Raw genomic sequence first — 21,357 nt, forward strand, 5'->3', positions numbered from 1 at the left:
ACTAAAGAGAACAGGAAGTCTCTATAATTCTATAACATAAATTATAACTACATTAAACTAAAACAGAAATAATCATTTCGGAATTTAAATACTGTCATGTGGCCTTTTAATTTTCTTCTTATAATGTTTTGCACCTTGTGGGGCTTTTTTTTTCTGCCTAAGCTGTCTGCTTAATTTTCTAGCTTCTTTTTATAATGCTTCATATCATCAGGAAAATCAGTGTTCATTTTTTTTAGATGAAGTTACTGTGATTATGGTTTCCTTGTTTCATTTTTTTTTATTTCTTCTTTTTTTTTTTTTTAAATATCTACTGGCTATTTGGAAGTGACTTTTTTTTTTTTTTTGTGTGTGTGGTTCATTCCTTTAATTTCTTTTGAATTTTTTCCCTACATGCTTTTGGCACCGTTTACATGCATTTGTTTTTCTGGGTGATAATTTCATAGTGTGTTCCTTAAAAAGTTGAAATTTTACTAATAAAGACAAATTTTTTGTTTTCTTCCAAAATAAATATTTGTTTCAGAATATTGTATTAATATGTTACTTTTGTGTGTCTTTTTACATAGAGTTGTCAGAATTGATTTAGACTTGATGTCTTTTACACAGCAGTCTCTTTGCAGAGAATACGTTGTTTTATCATGGTATAAAATTAGTTCTGGTACCATATTGTTCCTGTGGGGGGAACTAGAATTTGAAACTAATTTTTTTTTCCTTTTTAAAGAACTTAAATCCTTTGTGATACGGTGGTAATGACTATGTATGCAGGTGATGCCACAAAGCATGTTTTTGTCTGGATGAATGGCTTCTTAAGAGAGATTCATGAAGGCTGCAGAATAAACTGTGGATTTACATTACAGGCTTGCCTCTTTGTTCTGCAAAATTTATTTCCAGTAAGTTTTACTGAGGTTCCAGTCTAAATTCTGTGTTGAGACATGAATACACCATTTTGAGAGGCATTTTTTGTGATATGTAACTCAGTAAACTCTGCTTAGTCTGGATCATACTAGTGTGAAAGAATTTGAAATAAGAAATTCCTAGCTACTCTTTGATTAATGTACTAAGAAGTTTTTCACTTCTGGGTCATAGATACCGAACGTTTTAAGAAGGGCTAGGAGAGTTTATGGATTTGAATTGTCTCTCCCTTTTTTTGGCCTTCCTCTTATTTGGGAAGGGCTGTCACCCCTTTTATCAGTCCTGATAAAATCTTCTGTCTCAGGTTTTGAGCTTGGCTTGTATTGAGAGTTAAAAATATGTGTGGTTTAACATACACAGAAAAATACAGTGGTCCTTTTTTGGGTGGGGTGGAGTGTTACTAATTAAAACAGAACTCCAAAATACTGATAATACGCAAAGATACGCAATACAATATATCCGCATCGAAACTGTAGTCAGTAACTAAATAAAAGATACTGCAAAGAGAAAGAAAGTACAGGTGATTGAATTTTATCTGTAATAGCAGAGATGATGATGATAACCCTCCTCAGTTCACCCTCACTATCAGCCCAGTCTGGTTATTAGGCGACATGCTCAGATCCTACTGCAGTGAGGTACTGAAGAGAATTAAAAGAGTAGGGAAATGTGTGTTTGGTATGACTGAACATCACTATCCTACAGCTGTGAAGTGTTTGTGAGTTACAGGGTATGTGTTGGAGTTTTTTTGTTGGTTATTTTTTGCTTGGACAGTGCTCTTATGGCATATTTTTTGAGGATTTCCTGCTGTGGTCCTTCCCTTCTCTGTACAAGAGTACCACCTTAGACATCTGTATTGGGGTTAACAGCTTCTCAAGCCTTGGGAGGTATAGCAAGAATGATTATTACACTTTTACTGTAAATCTGAAGCTATCCCAGAAGTTTTAAGACGTTCTGCGGATTGGTGGTATAACTCTTCAGGGTGCACAGAGTTATATATGGGGGGCATAAAAATGACAGTAGCTCTCTCTGCACCAGATTGGTAATGTGAAACTTTGCTTTTTGGGGGAAAAGAAACCCTGCTAACTGGTTTATGCGAAGTATAAAGGAACTCTGATACACACAGTCAGCTTGGTAATTGCACTAGCAAATACTGATTGAATTTTGAGAACAGGATTAACACTCATGAAGCAGACAGGTCCTCCCAGATAAACCAAGGAATGGAGTTGGAGCATCAGGGAATCTCCTTTTTGGGGCATGTCAGTACTGAAATGAAGGAAAAATGACTGACTGCAGTGTGAACAGTGCTGTCTCCTTCCAGCATTGTAAGCCTGGGGGGTGGGGGCGGGCTGCAGAAGTTGAAGCCAGTCAGTAAATAATCTAAGGTGTTCTGTCTCTATCCTCTTATCCTTGCTCCATGCCACTATCATTCTCCTGACCTCAGTATCTCCCCCCCCCCCCCCCCGCAAACAGTATGACTTTGCCATGGCATATGAAGTTTTTTTCTGAGACATTTCTCTTAGGCCTTTGCCGTTTAGAAAATAGCATTTTAGAAAAACAGTTTTAGTGGTGAGTTGGATATTGTTTGAACCAATTAGCTTAATAAGCTGTACCTTAGGTGCTATTGTGTATCTTGTGGTTTCTCAAAGCAACTGATGTATGTGTATCTGGTTTACAGCACTTTGCTGCAATTAATAATAAGGAATACAATCTGGGGAAAAAAAAATACTGACCAAATGACACCAGCTTTAGTATGCTTAGGCCATATTGCATCCTAACAGTGTTCAAGATATTCCGAGTAAGCATGTAGATTTCAGTACACTTTGGAGCACCTTCTGAAACACTGTTGGAACAAAATCTTCAGCAGCAGAACTGCAATGTGCATACATGCTCCCCAGAGAGCAGGGCTCAGGCTTTTGCAGTCAAACTAAATCTCTGCATGGTAGATGCAAGTTGATGCCTACTTGTCATTGCCTAGCCCTGGCCAGTCTGCAGAGCTGTGTTAAACTCTATTTCCCTTTAAAATAAGAAAATAAGTAAATAAAATTCCTCCAGTAATGGGGAAGAGGTACTAGACAACATCAAACTATGATTGTTTATACCAACAGAGAATTATCCTTGTAATTAATATCCAACTGAGTGGGTAGGAGATAAGAATTAGGAAAGGAAGGTTTTGGATGAGAAATCCTGGATCCTAGAAAAAGGCTGACTTTTGGTTTAGGTTATTGCATATTTGGAAGCCCTTTGTTCAGATAACTCAGATTTGAACCACTTATACTTTACTCAGGTCAACTGACACATCAGTTTCAGGAAAAGTAAGCATTCTTGTGGACTTCGTAATGATTCGAAAAGTTAATTACTAAACATACTTTAGAAGTGGCTTGATTTCCTTTAGACGCACTTACCAGTATAGTAATATGAATTTGGGGTAAATAATTTTTAACGTTGTACTTCAACAGACTTAGACTGATTTTTCTTCTTCACAGTTATTCAGAAAATCTGTTGTATGTATTTGTTGCAGTTCACAATAATTCATACAGAGCAGTACACAAATAGATTTAAGTTTTTATCTTTCTCAAAGCTCACATACTTAGTTGTCTGAAAAGTAAGTTCTATATAAATGCCTTAGATGTTTTAGTAAAAATATGGAAAACTTTTTATAACAGCTATGCAAAGCTGCTTATGATGAAGAAATACTCTGCTGTAGGCCTAAATACAGCAAACATCTCGGGAAAAGAAAACATGTATGTGCTCAATTTTAAGAGCCATATATTTGTGTAGTCTTTAATGAGAAAAATTTAGCTACTATTTTAAACTCTCTTTAAAAACTGAAAAACTAAGCTTGTTTGGAATAGATGAGTAGCTTCTAGTTTGCATATTTTCTGTTGAAGAAACTTTATGCAATTGAAAGGCTATTTTACTGGCTGGTTTGAATATAAATAACAGTAGGCTGTTACTTCCTTTTCCGTAATGTTGCATTAATTTTCTTTCTTCTGATATAAAAATTCTGCTGTCATAATCCCTTCCCTTTCTGTTCCCTCTTTCTCACTCTCTCCCTCTCTTTTTCTCTCTCTTACAAAAACATTTTTCATATTATGGAAAAAAATCCATACCTTTGTGGGTTTTTTCTAATGCTATGTGTGCAGTTTCCCTGCCCACCTAATTACTTCTGTGAACCTATTTTGACGATTGTTCACCAATACGAAGAATTCTGACAGAATTCATTGGAAGAATAATGGGCCTAAAGATAATTTTTGAAAGCATTGTGGAGAGTTGATGGGTGTAGGAAAAGGGCTGGGTAGGGGATGAAGAAGAAATCTGCACTGGGGGTTCCGAGAGTGTGTTAGGTTGTCTTTATTTAAGGAACTGGCTGGAAGGGATGGTTAAGATGGCAGGGAATCCTAGTGTGATGATGGGAAGTGAAGACATAAGGGGCATTTGGGCTTGTTGGAATTGATTTTGGTTTGATGTTTAGACTATGAAGTCTTAAAAGTGCAAGGTCTTAGGTTCTGAAGCCTTCATCAGTTCCACTGCTGATGGAACGAAGTTTCCAGTTTGAAGAAACAAACTACATAAAAATGGTATTTTCAGAAAAGCATATGAAATCTCTTTTTTTCTTTTTAAATTTAAGCAGCAAAATAACAATGTCCTATTTAAATAGAATGTAAAGACTCTCTAGCCATAAATGTGAGATTAAGCCACTGACCTCAGTGGAATAAGAGTTTCAACCAAAGCTGACATTATTTTCACTCATTTTTCCACAAAATGAAGTTTTATGCACTTTAAATTGTTTGCTGAAGATCTCAAGAATTCACTATATGTAACTCTTGCTGTTGCCTGTTACTTTAGTATTTGAGCACTTCCAAGTTTATTTTACAGAATGGGTTCTTTTAAGCAGTTCTTTTGTTACAGGTTTTTTTATGTGACCTAACAGTTCCTTTTGTCTTTTTTCTTCTCTCTTATCAAAATGCTAGACATACACAAGCACTAGCAACAACTCCATGTCAGGCTCCTTGAAGCGGTTGGAAGATACCACAGCTCGATTTACAAATGCAAATTTCCAGGAAGTTTCTACGCACGTTTCAAGTGGAAAAGATTCTTCAGAGGCTAGAGGGTCAGAGAGCAAAGGCAAGAAATCTGCAGGTCACAGCTCGGGTCAGAGGGGAAGAAAGCCTGGTGCTGGAAGAAATCCAGGAACAACTGTGACTGCAGCTAGCCCTTTTCAGCAAGGTATCAGTTGTTATGCTGTAACACGACTTCTGCTTTGACGTGAATTAGAAATCTTACATATTTAAAACTTGAAAAGTAGATAATCCTTTATCCTCAATTATGAGAATGTTGTTTCACTTTGGGGGAAAAAGTAACTTTTCTCAGGGGAAAAAAAGTTCATTGTTGTAATGTGAAAAAGAAGGTCGCACATCATTAAAGGGCAAAATTGATGCTTTGTTTAGACTGTTGCTCTCTTTAAGTGCTAAATCCGGAAGTTTCCTTATGTGCTGCAGAGTTAGTCTGGGGTAAAATTTAACATAAGAATTTCAGTCTAGGGGCCTTTCTTAGCTCTTTTACGGAATAATATACTAACATTTTTTAGTTAGTGCATATTAGAATGAAGCTGGACTACCTAATGTATTGGATGTGGTGGCCCCTAAATAATTTTTCAAGGTGCAGACATTTAAAATACGCTGTTTTCTTCAAAGTGAAAGACATTTTTATTTTTATATTTTTTTGCCATTGAAAAACATAAGCAGAAGATGATTACATGACAACTATATACTTTATAGTTTTACTTTATGTAATACAAAAAGTTTGCTGTTTTAAACATGTTAAAACCCACTAAGTGCACTGTTAATACGTCTAAAAAGCAAATTGTATTATGGCATCCTCATCAGACTTGAAGAAAGAAAAAAAAAATTAGAAGTGAATTTTATTATTTAATAAAACATACTATTTTAAAACACAACAAACTAGACCTTCTATGAAGTAATTTTTTTGGTATCATTTTCACTGTGGTGTATAGCAGCTGACTGTCTTTTCTGCTTTATAATCTTGCTCTTCCTTTGAGTGTATGTATGCAATGAGTAGTTTTAAATTTGTCTACAAATCTTACAGTATTTCAGACTCTTTTATTTGAAAAAACTAGAAGCATATTTTTCTTTACATTCTCAAAATTCTGAAAATTGCCTTCTGGAATCCTTCATTTAAAGAAAAATCTTGCTCCCTGCAGATGGCAAAATAGATCTTTACTATGTGCTTGTATTTTCTTTAAAGCTTCATTAAGTGAAGTTGATGTAACTTGAAAATACAAAAAAAGTCTTTTTTATGATTTTTTAAATTGCTGTATTAATGTAAATGATATTTTAAATGGAATTCTTAATATTGGAGTACTAATGGGAAAACACTATTTTTTATAGGATTTTCTTTTATATCCAATGTCATATTTAGAAGTATTTTTTGACGGGATAGTTCTCATCAGTCTGAATTCTGTAAAACAGTACCCACATGCACCCACCCATATAGGATTACTGAATTTCAGTGAAGGTAGATTTGTATTTTCCAGCTGTGCTCCATTTTCTGCCTTGTGTGCGCTAACACAGTGGTGAAATGACTGGATTCCAAATATTAGAGAAGCAATTTAATTCTATTACACAAAAGATCTCTGTGGTTCTCTGACAGTGCTAAAAAAGTCTTAAAATGTCAGTTTTGTACACTTTTTTCCAGTTCTCCTCCTGTCCTTTTGAAAAATATCACTTCTGTGGAACATCTCCTCAGCCAGTGTAAATTAAGTGCAATTGCTGTTCCCTTGACCTGTGTCAGACCCTTGATTTAGGTAGAATGGTAGGGAAGATTGCAGGCATAGTGTAGATTTGATCATAGCATGTTTCTATCAGCCTTCTTTTTATATATGTGTATGTTTAATAAAACCTGCTTTGACTTGCACCAGTTGTGTGTTACGGCTTTAAAACATGAGGAATGTCAAAGTTGTTTGAGCAGCAAAGTTGTTTATTCTCCTTTTGTTCATTGTTTGTGCCCCAAATTCTAATCTGAATCTCAGACAGGAATCTGAGAATCTGATCTAGCAGAGCGACGACCCACAGGAGAAGCAATGAGTTATCTTAAAAATAATTTCTTTAGCTCTTGGTAGCAATGTTCATTAAGTCCTTGTACTTTAAAGTTTCATATCCAAAGATATTAATCTTTGCCACTGATTTTCATCAACTACAGGAAAAAAATTCTATATTCTTCTTTTTTTTTAGGAAGCTTTTTGGGCACTCCTGGGAGCATAAAGTCGTCTTCTGGAAGTTCAGTTCAGTCTCCCCAGGATTTTTTGAGTTTTACAGACACAGATTTGCGAAGTGACAGTTTCACGCATTCTCAGCAGGCTGCGCCAACCAAAGATGTACATAAAGGAGAGGCTGGGAGTCAAGAGGGGGGTGTCAATTGTTTCACTTCCTTAATTGGTCTCCCTTCATCATCAGCTGTTTCCCAATCAAAAAACTTTGACAGCTCCCCTGGAGACATAGGTAATTCAAGCCTTACTTCTACAGCATACAAACGAGCTCAGACTTCTGGAATAGAAGAAGAAACTGTAACAGAGAAGAAACGGAAAGGAAATAAGCAAAGTAAACATGGGCCTGGTAGACCAAAAGGAAATAAAAGTCAAGAAAGTATTTCCCATCTTTCAGTTTCTTCTGCTTCCCCTACTTCATCTGTGGCATCTGCTGCAGGAAGTGTGACAAGCTCTGGTCTTCAGAAATCTCCAACTTTGCTCAGGAATGGAAGTTTACAAAGTCTTAGTGTTGGTTCATCTCCAGTGGGTTCAGGTAGGCATTTACTGGATTTGTTTTCTTACCTTAAAGTATGTCTTTGTTATTTTAGCCATAATTGTGAATGTGCTTTTCAAGAACAGAGTATCATTTAAAGTCTCTTGAAAGTCAAATTGGGGAAAAAAGTGAAAATCAGAGACTGTTGGAAGAGTAAGTTTTGCTTTAGGTATCGGTGCCACTGTGCCATAGGTGGCTGTAGTAAATTGAGCTGTGTGTAGACCGATATGCTATATAAATGCAGGTTTTGAGTCTTTAGGGAAAAAAATAAGTTGCATGAAAATAGGTTCTTTGGAAATTATATGTGGCAGGTTTAGCTAAAATAAGTGATGGTGCATACAGTCTGTATTGTCTGTATGTTCTATTACATGGAGAAAATCAGTACTCGAGCATATCAGCTGTGCTGAGTATGTCCCTCAATTATTTTTCCCAATTTAGATTAACTAAAACTCAGAATGTCTGTATGGAGAATTATCAGTTTAAACACATAAAAGGATGTTTTGAATATGGGTCCCTGTGCAGCTTGATGACATTTTCATATTCTTGTGTGTTTTTTAGCAATTGAAATGGGCTGGTTTGTTCTTCCTCTGTTCTAAATGTTATGTGCATCTGGGGCTGAGAGAGGCTTTCTTTTCCCAGTAAAACTGTGTGTGGAATGACCTTGCGGAATACTGTATCTACCAAAGTCTTTGTTGCTTTGAAGTTTCTTTCGAGGTCTTTGTGTTTGGGTAAAAAAAAAAAAAAAGCAAACTATCTGATCCCTCCATTTTGTAACTTTGAAATTTTGTCCTTTTTGTTGTTTTAGGGGAGTTTTTTGCCTTTTTTCGAGAGGCTGGTGACAGTAAAGGAATGGAAAGTGATATTTGGTTGTGGGCAGGGTTTTGTGCTTTTATATTGTGTATTTTCACTGCATAAGCAAGAGATACTTTAAACCCATACATCCATCAAGAAAGAAAAAACTTTGAGAACAAGGCAGATACTTAAAAACTTGATCTCAAAACCACATTGTTTTAAGTCTTTGTTAGGTATAGGTAAATTCCAATGTTTATTGCAGGTAATAATGGCAATAGCAGTGGCAACTATATTAAAAAACATTTTTCCTGCATTGGAATCAGTAGGGAGAAATGGTGTGTGACAAAACTTCCTAGCTCACTGTCCATCTTTTTCATGAAAATGCAGTTTAATAAACATGTTAACCTGATGTCTTTTGTGGACAGAGATCATGCAACGGATCAGTGTTCTGGTTATTTCAGTATGAACTTAATTATTCCTTTATAATGCTTTGGAGGTGGATCATGTATTGTTGTGGTTGGGTGACAGGTGGAAGCACAAGATCTTGGTTCGAAGTGAACAACTCATGTTTCCCACCCTTACGTTTGTCTTTGAATATTCTGGTTTTGTCAGCTCCTAGAACTGGCCTTTCCCTGGCTAGGGCCATTCTTGCTTCCTTTGTCCTCTTCATTACATCTCACTAATCCATCTATAGAATGCCAGCGATAATTTTAAGCTTTCTTTTTACAAAGCTTTGAAATAGGGGATGGACATACTGGGTAGGTTTTATTACATGTATCATGATTTTCAGTCTGTAATTTCCCCTGTGTTAGGCATGCTTAGATTCTTAGTAGCCAGTGTTAGATTTGTCCTTTAAACCAGTGATATTTTCTGAAGATGCCAAAGAATGTGAATGAAAAGAAATAAAATCTATAAACAAAATCACCCTAACAAACCCCAGAAAACTCAAAGAAACAAAACCAGGTGGTTTGCAAGCAAAGACACTATGATGGTAGTGCTGCTTTCCTCACTTCATCATAAACATTTTCTGGGATTAGCAGTCCATTTGCAACTTTGTTACAATGAGGAAGGGCATATGAGTATTGTCAGAAGTATACCTGAGAAACATACATTTTCTCAGGTATGATATGCTGTTGTTTCTCTTAGAAACATTTTTGTATTGTCCAGTAACAGAATCTTACACGTGGGTCTAAATGATTTGACCCAAACTCCCAGTTAAGATTTTGTGCATGTAAATGTAGTGAGAGAAAAGGCAGGGGAAGTCGAGCTAAAAAGTTTTTAATGACTCTTACTTGGAATTGCCTTGTTACTTCAGAGAAGCAGAATCAGGAATGAGCTAGACCATACTAAACAAATCTTTTGAGGCACTTCTTTCAAGAATCTCCTCTTATTTTTGTTTAATAACCTTCTTAACTGTAGCTACCATTCTTTTTCCATTTTCTTAAGAGTATTCATTGAGATCCATAAAAATGATGAAAGTCCTTACTTCACAGACAAATGATAATCCTGTTCACAGTCAGTGTTAAAATTAGATGAAATGTGACGGAAAGCTTATTCTAAAGGGTAACGGAGTTTCGTCACGTGCTGTTTTTACGTAATTGTCTTCCATAAGACTTTTATTTAGAATAAGTATATTCAGCTCATTTTGTGAAAGTATCTGCCTGCTCCAAACATCTCTACAGTCCATAGAACTTGGTTTTCCTCTTTAATAACAGAGATGTACCAGGAATAGTACAAGGCCACATAATTAAAAGCTATTACAATACATAAACTCAGGTTGTATTACAGTTGCTACTGGTCTTTGAATTCAGCATCTGAATTTTTTAATGGAGGAGGGTTTCATATGAACTCTACAATTTGATAGAGCTGTTTAAGTCACACTGGTTGAATTCTCAGTATTGATTCTCATCCTCCATCTAGGGAATAACACAGATGAATTTCTGATCCAAAGTATTGTAAAGCTGTGATCCTTTCTGCTGAAGATTTTTATTTTTTTCTTTTCACAACAATGGTGATTAAAGAACAGAAAAACCTTCATCCAGAGTTTGAAAGAGATGAGTAGCATCTTGTCTCAATCCTTACCTCTGCTAATAGTAGATTCCAAGATCAGTTGTTCCTTTTACCTTACTTGCACTTTATTTCAACAATGCAGAAACAAATAAAGTGGTGGGAATTAAAGAAAAGTACAGTTATGGTAAATAAGTTTCATACATTTTGTATTTTCCTGTCAAGCAGTTTGTGCAGGCTCTGGTTCCTGTTTGTTTGAAGTACACTTCAGTGTGTGAAGAACTTTCTGAGAACTGATTTCTCACAGCAGTAGGGAAAAGAATATTTAATGTGATGTACAGTACTTTCTGGCTTTTGTGGAATAATGCAGCAGGGTAAAATGAAAAGCAGTCAAGTGTCAGAAGTAAACTGAATTTTGTGTTTTATGGTAGATAAAGTTCTCCAACTTCTACATGGATTCTTCCTGCTGGAAGAAACAGTGTTTCAAGTGTATAGAGGTGCTTCTCTGTCATTTCCAGTTCTGTTCTTGATTTCAAGTGTAAAACAAATTCTATTATATCAGCTTCAGTTGCTAAGGACTTCAGGGAATCATTTGCTTTTTAATTTTTTTATTTTAGTTTTTGCAACATGGATTTTATACCCTTATGAGTACTGTAAACCCTACAAGGGTTTTTCTCCCTTCCCCCCCCCCCCCCCCCCCCCCCAAGAACACTGGAGAAGGTTTAATTCCAAATTGGCTCTCAAAATGGGTAGCTTGTGCTTTCAGCACCCTTGCTGTGTCTGTCTTCTGGAATTCCTTTGTCACAATTGAGGCGATCTCTTTATTTGTCTTCCTACATTTGTATTTCTACATCATATATATTCTGCCCTTGAGCTGTCTTAGGCATGCATTGGTTGGTTGTACTAGACAGCGTTTGGAATAAGGCCTCTCTGGGTTGATACTGTCTTGTGCAGTCAAATTACAGTTTTGTATAGAAGTTTACTAAGTGCTTCAGTTTAGTCCATGTATTTTATTATCCTTTTCTTATTTGATTCAAGCGGTGATGAAGCCTCTGCCAAGTTTTACATTCTTCTGCAAGGAGGTGATCTTACTGTTAAACTCTTTGTCATACTGATGATGTAAGAGAGCGATCTCTGAGCTTCAAAGTAGGTAATTTGAAATAATTCTCACTTATATACTGAGTCCCTCAGGCCTTATGTTAAATCTTTATGATGTTATGTTTAAACTCCTGTAACCTTTGACATACTAACTAAAGCTATTGGGAGAAAGAGTTTAGAAAAAAACACTATGGAAAAGTTTGTGCTGTTACATTTACCTGCTAGGTGCCACAGAAGCCAGAGCAGAAAAATAGGTCTTCTTGTGTTAAAAAGCCAGCCTATATTCTAGAGGAGATAGAACAGAAAGAACAAATTGATGGTAATGGATATTAATGACCTTTTAGGATTAAGCAAACTGTGTAGAAGACGTGCAGGGCAAAATTCATGTGCAGAGAGTTTAATTCTTCATATTTGAGGCTCAACAGAAATGGTGTTGGTTTGATACAAGATTAAAATGTTGAAATTGATGATTGTTGCTGTAGAAGACATGGAGACTTTCATCAAGTAATTGGGAAGAAATCACATGAGGTAGGAGAAATTTATGAAAATGGGGATTATCATTAAATGGTCCCCCATCGGTGTTCTCAAGTAAAACAGGTGTTGGCAGCAGCTACATCCAGAAGTAATAAATTGGCGTGATGGTGAAGACCTTATATTTTCATGGTTTTAGACTGTTAGTGTTAAATTTCAGTAAGTCGTTAAAACTTGTAAAGTTGTAAGAGACTGGCAGGTAGTTAATGGTATGTAATTAGAATGTGTCTGATATAAGAAAGATAGAAGTTAAGAGATGTAGAGATTTAATGATTAATGGTGGTTATTGTGAGTTACGGAAAATAACTTACTGGACTTTTTTTTGATATTAATAAAACCAGTGGCATAGTAGAAGTCTAGACTTCAATTGATACAGCATGGCATTTTAGATAAGGACCTGTAATGACAGGAAGTCAGCAAACCTTTGCTTTAAATGTAGTTAATGGCTAAGTCTGAGTTTATTTTTGGTCAGAGAATTATTAAGTCAAAGGGTTCACTTTAAAGTAGCATTATTTCCATGTGCATCTGTTATCAACCTTATGCTATTTGCTGGGAAATTCTGCAATTCCTAAAAAATCTGTATGTGAGGGCAGGGTAAAACAGATCTCTTGGTAAACATTGCAAACCATGAGTTGTGTTGGTGGGGCTGAAGTAAAAGATTATGTCTAAGAAAGATGGATGTGTACCTGCAGGACAAGAATGGCCTTCTGGGGAAGGAAGGGCTGAAAAGAAAAGTTATACAGATGAATAATCAGTTATGTCTGAGTTTCCAGTGTTGAGCTGTATTTTAAAGGGTCTGAATGCATGAACAGCAGATGAATCAGAAAGGTAGCTTTGTGTTCAGCAGACTGAATCTAGTCTTTGAATATTGTGTCTAGTTCTGCTATCTGCTGTGTGCAAAGAAGAGCCATGAGAAGGATTCAAGACTGGAAAAAGCACATTACTGTACAAAAGCTATGGAGTTTATCCAACTGTATGAAGTTCTGTACTGTGAGAGTGGTGAGGCACTGGAACAGGTTGCTCAGAGAAGTTGTGGGTGCCCTATGCCCAGAAGTGTTTAAGGCCAGGTTGGATGGGGCTGTCAGCAGCCTGGTCTAGTGCAAGGTGCCTCTGCCCATGCAGGGGGCTTGGAAACAGATGATCTTTATCCAAAGGTCCCTTTCAACCCAAACCATTCTATGATTTTATGATCATATGAGGAACTGAAAAGTGATTCTATAATGATTCTAGCCTAACAAATAAATAGTGATCAAGTGAGAGGGTAATAGTTGAACAATTCTCAGTAACGGTTCTGAAAATTTGGAGGTGATACATCTTCTAGAAGATACAGTTTAGTTGAGCATATCTATTTGATTTGCAGTGGTAAGTTCTAGAACTAAGAATCAAATCACATGCTCATAGAGATTGTTGTTTGACTCTTATCTACAAACCTAATGCTGTTCTGTATTACACTTTTGATTTCTAAAACAAAAATCAGCATGGTGAATCAGTGTGGCATGTGAAATGGACTGTAACAAGGCAAATAATGCATTTCAAAGTACAGGAATTAATAGAGAACATGGTATGTTCTATGCTTTTATCAAAGATTAGGAAGCAATTAAGAAATCAGATCTTTGCCGATCACTGTCAGGGTTTACGGTAGTTTTTAACAAGGTATATTGTACTCAGATATAATGAATAATAATTCCTTGATTAAGTTTTGTAAAAAAAAAAGGAAAAACAAAAAAACCTGAACAACGAACTTTATAATAGAGATGTATTTTGAAAATGATTATGTAAAGCTTCTGAATAATGGTGGAGAACTGAACATTATGTCATATTGAGATGATTTAAGAAAAAAAGGCTGTTGTCATCCTTGTGATGCTCATTTCAAGAAGAGATAGAAAAGTCCTATCACTTGAAATAACTCCATAGATATTGCAGGTAGCAGAGTACTATATTTAATTCTGATTAATTTTTCACTAGAATATAAATATAGGAAAGTTGAGAAGAGGCATACAGTAGAATCATGGAATCACAGAATAGTTAGGGTTGGAAAGGACCTTAAGATCACCTAGTTCCAACCCCCTTGCCATAGGCAGGGACATCTCACACTAAACCATGCCATCCAAGGCTCTGTCCAACCTGGCCTTGAACACTGCCAGGGGTGGAGCGTTCACAACTTCCCTGGGCAACCCAGATGTTGACAGAAAAATGCAGACTGATAGCAAGTACTTAATGGGGTGGGCTGCTGAAAACAAGAAATGTTCAGCCTTTCCACCTTTGAATTCTCCAGGCTGCCCAACTTGCCAGGGAAACAGTGGATTGTGCGTTAAATACAAATCAGTTCCCCTGTGAATGTCTAGCAACTCTTGGAGCATTGCTTTGAAATGAAACTTGATTTAAAATGAAGCAAAGCAAGAGGAAGTTCTGTTTTTTAAAAAAAAAAATTGTAATTTTTTTTTCCTCTCTTTTTTTTTTTTTAAGTGAAAACAGATGTGGGGGCTTTCTGAAATGAAAAAATGTCCCAGGGAAGGGAAGGGAGTTCTCATAACTAGGGTATAGTTTGCATGTCAAGTTGCTTAGGCCTCCCTGTATTGGAGATTTTGGGCAGCCGTGGAAATGAGATTTTACCTGACTAGTTAATTGTTCTATGAGAATGTGTCTGTCAGATTAAAATGGAAATTTTGAAGATTATATACTTTGAAAGTAGATTCCCAAATTACAGTGTGACTCTATTAATTTCTAGTTACATTTCAAAATACATCATCATTAATTTATTATGTTCTGATAGTCAAACAGCAAATAGTATGTTTAAATTATAATCTTGTGATACATAAAGAAGATTCTGGTAGTTACTCATTTCAGGAGAAAAATGTCATTTTAAACAGCTGAGCAAAAGATGTAATTAATTATAAATGGTTTGAAATTTTGGTTTTATTCGAGCTTTGAGAATTTTCTACCAAAATATGAATTTAATACTGAATAAAATATAGATTTTTGCCCATACAGAATTATTTGCATGATTGCCATCTAAATATGATATTTTTGAAACATCGTAAATGTCAGTATAAATACACTAGGTTTTTTTTTTTTTGTTATATGCATATTGGCAGAGAATAAAATGGTTTGGGACAGAAGGGTCTTACAGTCTACCTAAGTTAATGTACTTACTACTTTCAAATTTAGCCATAAATCTCTCGTGTTAGGTGAGGGAAGGTTTTCCAAGAAGTCTATGAGCTTTTTGTAAACTGTTTGCTTTTAGATTATATTTGACCCATAAGCCCACAAATTGCCTGTATAGTTTTGGTGTTAGGTTTGAATTGCTAATAAAAACTCATTTATTTTAGGCCTGGGTAGTCTGGGTAAACTACACTGTATGGATGAGAACTAGCTGACAGTTTTGCTATTATTGTTGCCTGCATAGTGAACAAAATAAATTGCCTGCTTTTCCAGGGATTGATTATCTTTTCAGATACATGTGGTAAACTTATGCAGCATTATCATTATTATATTGAAAAAAATGCAGAAAGAGAAAATGCACAGAAACTTCTGGTTTTGTGCTTGGATTATGTTAGTTCTTTAGCTCTTTTTATAAAACTAAGTATTAGAACTTAATATAGAGAAGGGGACCAAGGAGGCACTCTGAAACAAGATTTATATCCTATCAGATGTCTTTGTTGCAGAATTTTAGAGGTGTATCTCTTTTCTGGGCATAAGCAAAGATTCCTTAAATTCTATTGCTGCTTGGAAAATGAAGTGCAATATAGGTGTTGTTCACTTACTTGCAACTGTTTAGTTCCCAAGATCTCCTTTAGAAATTAAACTTACAGCCCAACCCCCTTTCATTTGTTATTGTTTTGTGTATATATTGCAGTTTTAAATTAAAATACACATCTTTTCGAGTGTGAAGATTTGTCATCATCTGGAGTCAATTTACTAGAGTAGGGCATTCTTTGTAAGTCAAATGTGAGATGGCAATCAGCCTTTTAACTCCATAAAATCTGTTAAAGGTGACAAGGGGAATGTAAAAAAGTGTGGGTGGGGAGGGCAAAGAAGATGCTTGACTATAAAAGGAGCAGTAGGATTTTTTACTCCTCCTTGAAAATTGTACTTACAGGATCTTATAGACTTTCAAGTCTTCCAGGAAGTCAGATACAGCTGAAAAATAAGTGATGCGTTGATTGATAGTATTTGCAGCCTTTTGTCTCTCTGAAGACTGTCCAATTCATATGGTAAAGTTATTTTTCTGTTGTTATTGTTGCCAGTCAGAGGTGATAACACGACAGTCAAGTTTTTAAAATCAGAAGGAAATGTGCTTTGCGTTTAAATGTTCCATTTATTTGATGTGAAGAGCTGCAGTACCAGGAGTTAAACTGAATGAAAGCCGTTTCACGATTACAATCGGGGTCACTAACTTCTGTGTAATCAAAGGCTCTGATGGCTGGAACGGTTGTTGATTATCATAGTTTTTGAGATTCCCCTGTGAAGTTTTAAAAATAAAAAGTGTAAATAGAAATACATAATGTAGTGGTATAAGGAAGACTCACTACCTTAAAATAATTGAACTTTTAACTGAAAGATATTGCTTGGGGGCAAATCCATTAATACTTACAGTGGACAGATTCCTGTGCCGATGTATAGCAACTATACTATCTGTATACTGCTCTCTTTTTAAACAAATATAATCAGTGTCTGATTATCACTCCACTTTTCCTTGTGCTTCCTTCTTACACAAGTAATTTATTTTACTTACTTAAACAGGTTGCATGGATGTAATAGGACTAAGAACAGTAGTTTTCTGAAGCTCTAGATAGACTGTGGTGTGGTTTTCTGCAGTGTCTGTCACTTCGTACACCATTGGAGCATGCTGCTATATTTCCAGAAGATTAATCAAATAAACCTCTCTTTCAGGAGTATTAGGTATAACTGAAAAAGGAACTTGATATTCAGGTATGCTGTACACACAAAATGTACTGTCAGAATACTTAGCAAAATATTTCTTCTTAGGAGCGTTGTGGTGGTAATGCAAGAAATAGTGAAACAAACCATATTGTTAGAAAAGTTACTTCTTGTCTGATCCTGAATTTAGTACGAATTTGTTGTTCATTTTTACTGGGATTTAATGCCTAGTTTAGATGCAAGCCCATTGCTTTATGTCCTTTAAATACTTTTCATTCAGTTTTTAAATATAATTTTTTTTTTTTGTGCCAGATCTGGTAGATATGCAATGTGTCTGTGAGAAGGCCATAAGAGTAACATGAAGAAGACTGCTAATTTTGACAGTGATCTAGCTTGCTGCATATGTTTTCCTGAGGGGGAATTACATGCTGTGGTAAAATTTTTCTGAAAACGATTCTCACTAGACTAAATAACTGAAAAAATGGATTTTTTTTGTCCAAAAGAGTGAGCCTCTTTGGACCGGTATAGCTCTAGAAACTGAGTTGAGAAGAGATTATGAACATGTGTCTGGGGCTTGTGCCTGAGTAATCCTATCAGATCCTTTGTACTTGATTTGGATTTATATCTATTTCCCATTGTTTATTTGTTTTGAACATTTACAAGAAGATTTCCTTATTAAGAATGACTAGATGTTCGAAGTACATTTAAAAAACCCCAATAAAATACCCCCATTCTTTCATTCTCCCAAACAAATGAAAAGGCAACTCATAAACAGTCATTATAGTTAGCTTTCTTTTCTTTTTTTTTTCCTTTTTTTGGAGGTGGCTGGTTGGTGATTGTGTTGTTTTTTGTTGTTGTTGTTAAAGTGCCATAACTGCAATTGGCTGATTGTTCTAATCTGAAGGATTTAGTGGTTGATTACAGCAAATAATGTCCTTTCAAGGGCTAGTCACTAGGCCTTTTTCTGCTACAGGAGTACTGGTAAGCTTAGAATTTAACTTTAGCTATTGTATGCATATCCAAGTACCTGAAAAACAGGTAATGAACGATAGAAGGACGGTGATGTGGATGTAGGTATATTGCACAGGCAATTCTGAGAATAGAAGCAATAGAAGCAAGCAACAGCAGGGTTAGATAAAGGAAGGATTCAGACAAGACTGAGAGGAAAACATGTAAGCCAGCAGAGATAGAAAATAAAGGAAAATTATGAACGTGAAGTGCATCTACTATAGTGTGTAGCTTTTTAGTGTATTTGAGTACCATTCACCATTCCCGTATGTTTCCTGACACCTTAGCACGTTGGAGTTCAGTAGCTTTACACTGGGTGAGAAAACTAGGTGGCTGGGAAGGTACTTCAAGTGTAGGAAGAAGTTGGGAAAGAGACAGTTGTACCAGTTTGTACCAAACGTGGTACAGTAGAGGCAGTTGTACTAGGAACCCACGCAGTAGCTCTCTTTTCCTTCCAGAATAAACCACCTTTTTTTTTCATCTGCCTTCTGCTAATTTGTGGGGTGTGGAAGGGAATAGTGGCTAGGGGAACAGTTCTTCTGTTTTGTGTTCAGGCTTGGGGGGAGTCTAGAATTAGCTCCATCAGGGCTGATCTAGTGTGGCACTTCATTGTGTAACTGGATGAGGTCTCTGTTAGAACAGTTTGTTTGAAAAAAGTTAGGTTAAATGGGCCATTTTCTTACTAGGATTCCTTGCACCCTATCTCAAGATTGGGTATCTGTAGTTCTTGATCTCTTCTGGGAGTCTGTCTGTTCCATGATTTGTCTAATAATTCTTGAAACCATTTGTACTGTCAATATCTGGAATGTGATAAGTGAGTTTCATGTCTTTATGCACTGTAAAAGGATGTACTTTGTTTGCAGCTGTTGTTGATCATGTTTTGACACTCTTCTGGAAAAAAAAAAAAGCATAGTAACTGAAAATACTCGGCATCTTTACAGTATTCATAATCGATAAATGCCTGTCATTTATCCCATTACCTTTGTTTAGACCTAGATATCTTTATACCTTTTTATCATTCACACTATACCCTTCTTACCCTTTCCAGATCTTTATTAGTGCTACTATATCCCTTTTGAGAAGTGCAGGTAGTATTTGAAATACAGGTGCATCAGGAATTTTTAAAGTGGCATAATTATGCTTTTTGTTTTGTTCTCTATTCCCTTTTGATAATTAGTAATACTTACTTAGTTTGTATTTTTTGATCATTGCATGACAATACTTTTACTTGTATGGGAATCCTAAGCATTACAAAAGAAGGAAGTCTTTCAAAGTAAGAATCAAAGGTGTGAATACTTTTCTCACACATTTACTCTGTTGGTTCTACCACAGTTTGTTTCTCCCATTTAGTTTTTATGTATGTTCTTGAGTTGCAACACAACCGCTTGTTTTAACCTCATGTTGTTGACTAGGCCTGCTGAATTGTTTTGGCAGCTCTTTTAACTGCATCTCTTACTCATTCGTCTATGAAGTGTGTATCTTGTACATTTTTTACTGGGGCATATCTAGTGTATTCTGCTTTAAAACTTTGTGAAAGCTCTGACACATGCCTGGGAATACCATGCATGTGATAATTTGGGTAAATGGTAGCTCCTGTGTGGTACAATTTTAAAGAAACAGAAGTAAAAGCTGTAGTTTCAGATGGTCTGGGGCTGAGCTTGTTTACCAAAAAGTAAAAGCACCGCAACCCCAAGACCCTCACAAATGTACCCAACAGTCCCTTAAGTGTGAAAGGGACTTTCCTTAATATCAAAAGCACTGGTGGACCAAAATGGCTTCTATTTTCTTCTGCACAGAAATTGAGCATAACTGGAATGAAATGATACAATTAAAATAAAATAAAGGCTGTGGAGAGTAGTTGCGGGTGAAATGATTCTGCTCTTAAGGTCAGCAGACAGCAGTTGCATTGTATTCTCTGCATCTGGGGCAGAATTTGCTGCAGTGGTATATGGTCTGTGCATTTTAAGTGGTTTTGCCTAGTAGAGTAATAGTTTTGATTTTAAGTAATAGTTTTGATTTTGAATTTAGAGTTTAAGTTTTGATTTAAGATTTTTGTACGTTGTTAGCTGTCTGAAAAACTTTTGGGAAGGCTGATTATCAGTTTTGTTTTTACCAGATTGACAAGAAGCATCCATGATTTTGTATATTGTGGGTTGTTTCTCCTCTACCACAAAACTTAAAAACATGACTATATGTTTCTTCTTTTACAGTGGAGACTTGGTCTGTAAAGTTTTAATTAGCATACTCTAAACTTGAACAGTTATTTTTTTTCCATGGGAGCACCTTTGACTAGCTGTTCTAGTTTAGGCAGCAAGTAAAAGGCAAGGAATTTTTTTAATGACTTCAGAATTAGTTTTGTAATATATTCTAGCATCACTGATAGAAGTTTGAATTGTCTTTGTTGTTAATTGGCTTATGACAGTAGTTTTTAATATCTACCAGTTGTGGGGAGAATGAAGAAGAGAAAAATAAAGCATAAAAAACAGTCGCCCACTTGGGACGCGAGCATTTATTAGAGTCAGACCTTAGAGGCTGATGCAGGTAGAAAATTCACCCATGGAAGGATGACAGGGGTGTTTGCCACACTCTTGCCTGCAGATTTGTTCATTTGATCATCTTGCCAAACCAGGTGTCTAAGCTGAAGGCTTTGTTCGTCAGTAGTGTGAAACTAGTAATTTTATAGTCACGACGTCATTATCCTAAGTATGAATGGAGAGGTGGGCATGACTGCCATCATTCTGCAACCGGGCATAAAAGTGTTGTGTTGTTGTGGAGGTTGAGTTGCAGAGAGTTCCAGCTATCCAGCAGAGGATATGAGTGTATTCCATTTTGGTGGTCAGAGAGCCCCAACCCTTGAAGAAAAGGAAGTTCATGTGAGCATCTCCTTTGGTGTACTGCTAGTTGGATGTCCTTTCTCCCTCTGCATTGAGTTCATCAGCTGAGCTCCCTGAAGTCTGGGAGGCACAACTGTTTTCTGTTAAACTTGGCTGCCTAAGTTAGTTTCATTCTGTTGGTGAAGCAAAAATGATGCCTTGTGATTAAAATTAGGAAGGCAGCTTCAGGTTGAGTTTCTAAATTTGTTCTGTACAATGAAATTAAAATCAGTCTTTTGTTGGGAAGGCTGATTGTTGTTGGAAAGTATTTGAATTTTTATTTGTAATAGTAGCTTTAGAATTTACATAATTGGCCTATACTAGAATGTTCTTAAACTCAATATTTAAAAGCTAACAAACACTGATAAAAGAAATAAAAATTGTAGTGCATAGAAATAAATCCATTTTACAGTTTCAGCTACTGTAAATGATCAGAGCTC

General features: G+C 36.0%; 1 protein-coding gene across 4 annotated transcripts in view; it reads left to right on the plus strand.

Moving 5' to 3' along the window:
- The window catches only part of MLLT10 (MLLT10 histone lysine methyltransferase DOT1L cofactor), a 129,951-nt gene that overhangs the window by 61,529 nt on the left and 47,065 nt on the right, over window positions 1-21,357 (plus strand). For all 4 annotated transcript variants that reach the window (XM_057432614.1, XM_057432617.1, XM_057432618.1 and 1 more), the window contains exons 10-11: window positions 4,881-5,136; window positions 7,161-7,727. In XM_057432614.1, coding sequence (XP_057288597.1) covers window positions 4,881-5,136; window positions 7,161-7,727 — 823 coding nt within the window. The remainder of the gene's footprint in view (window positions 1-4,880; window positions 5,137-7,160; window positions 7,728-21,357) is intronic.

This window comes from Pezoporus wallicus, unplaced genomic scaffold (genome assembly GCF_028554395.1).
Source record: "Pezoporus wallicus isolate ANWC-B61680 ecotype Strahan unplaced genomic scaffold, APGP_CSIRO_Pwel_v1 scaffold_2584, whole genome shotgun sequence".
Lineage (NCBI taxonomy): Eukaryota > Metazoa > Chordata > Aves > Psittaciformes > Psittacidae > Pezoporus > Pezoporus wallicus.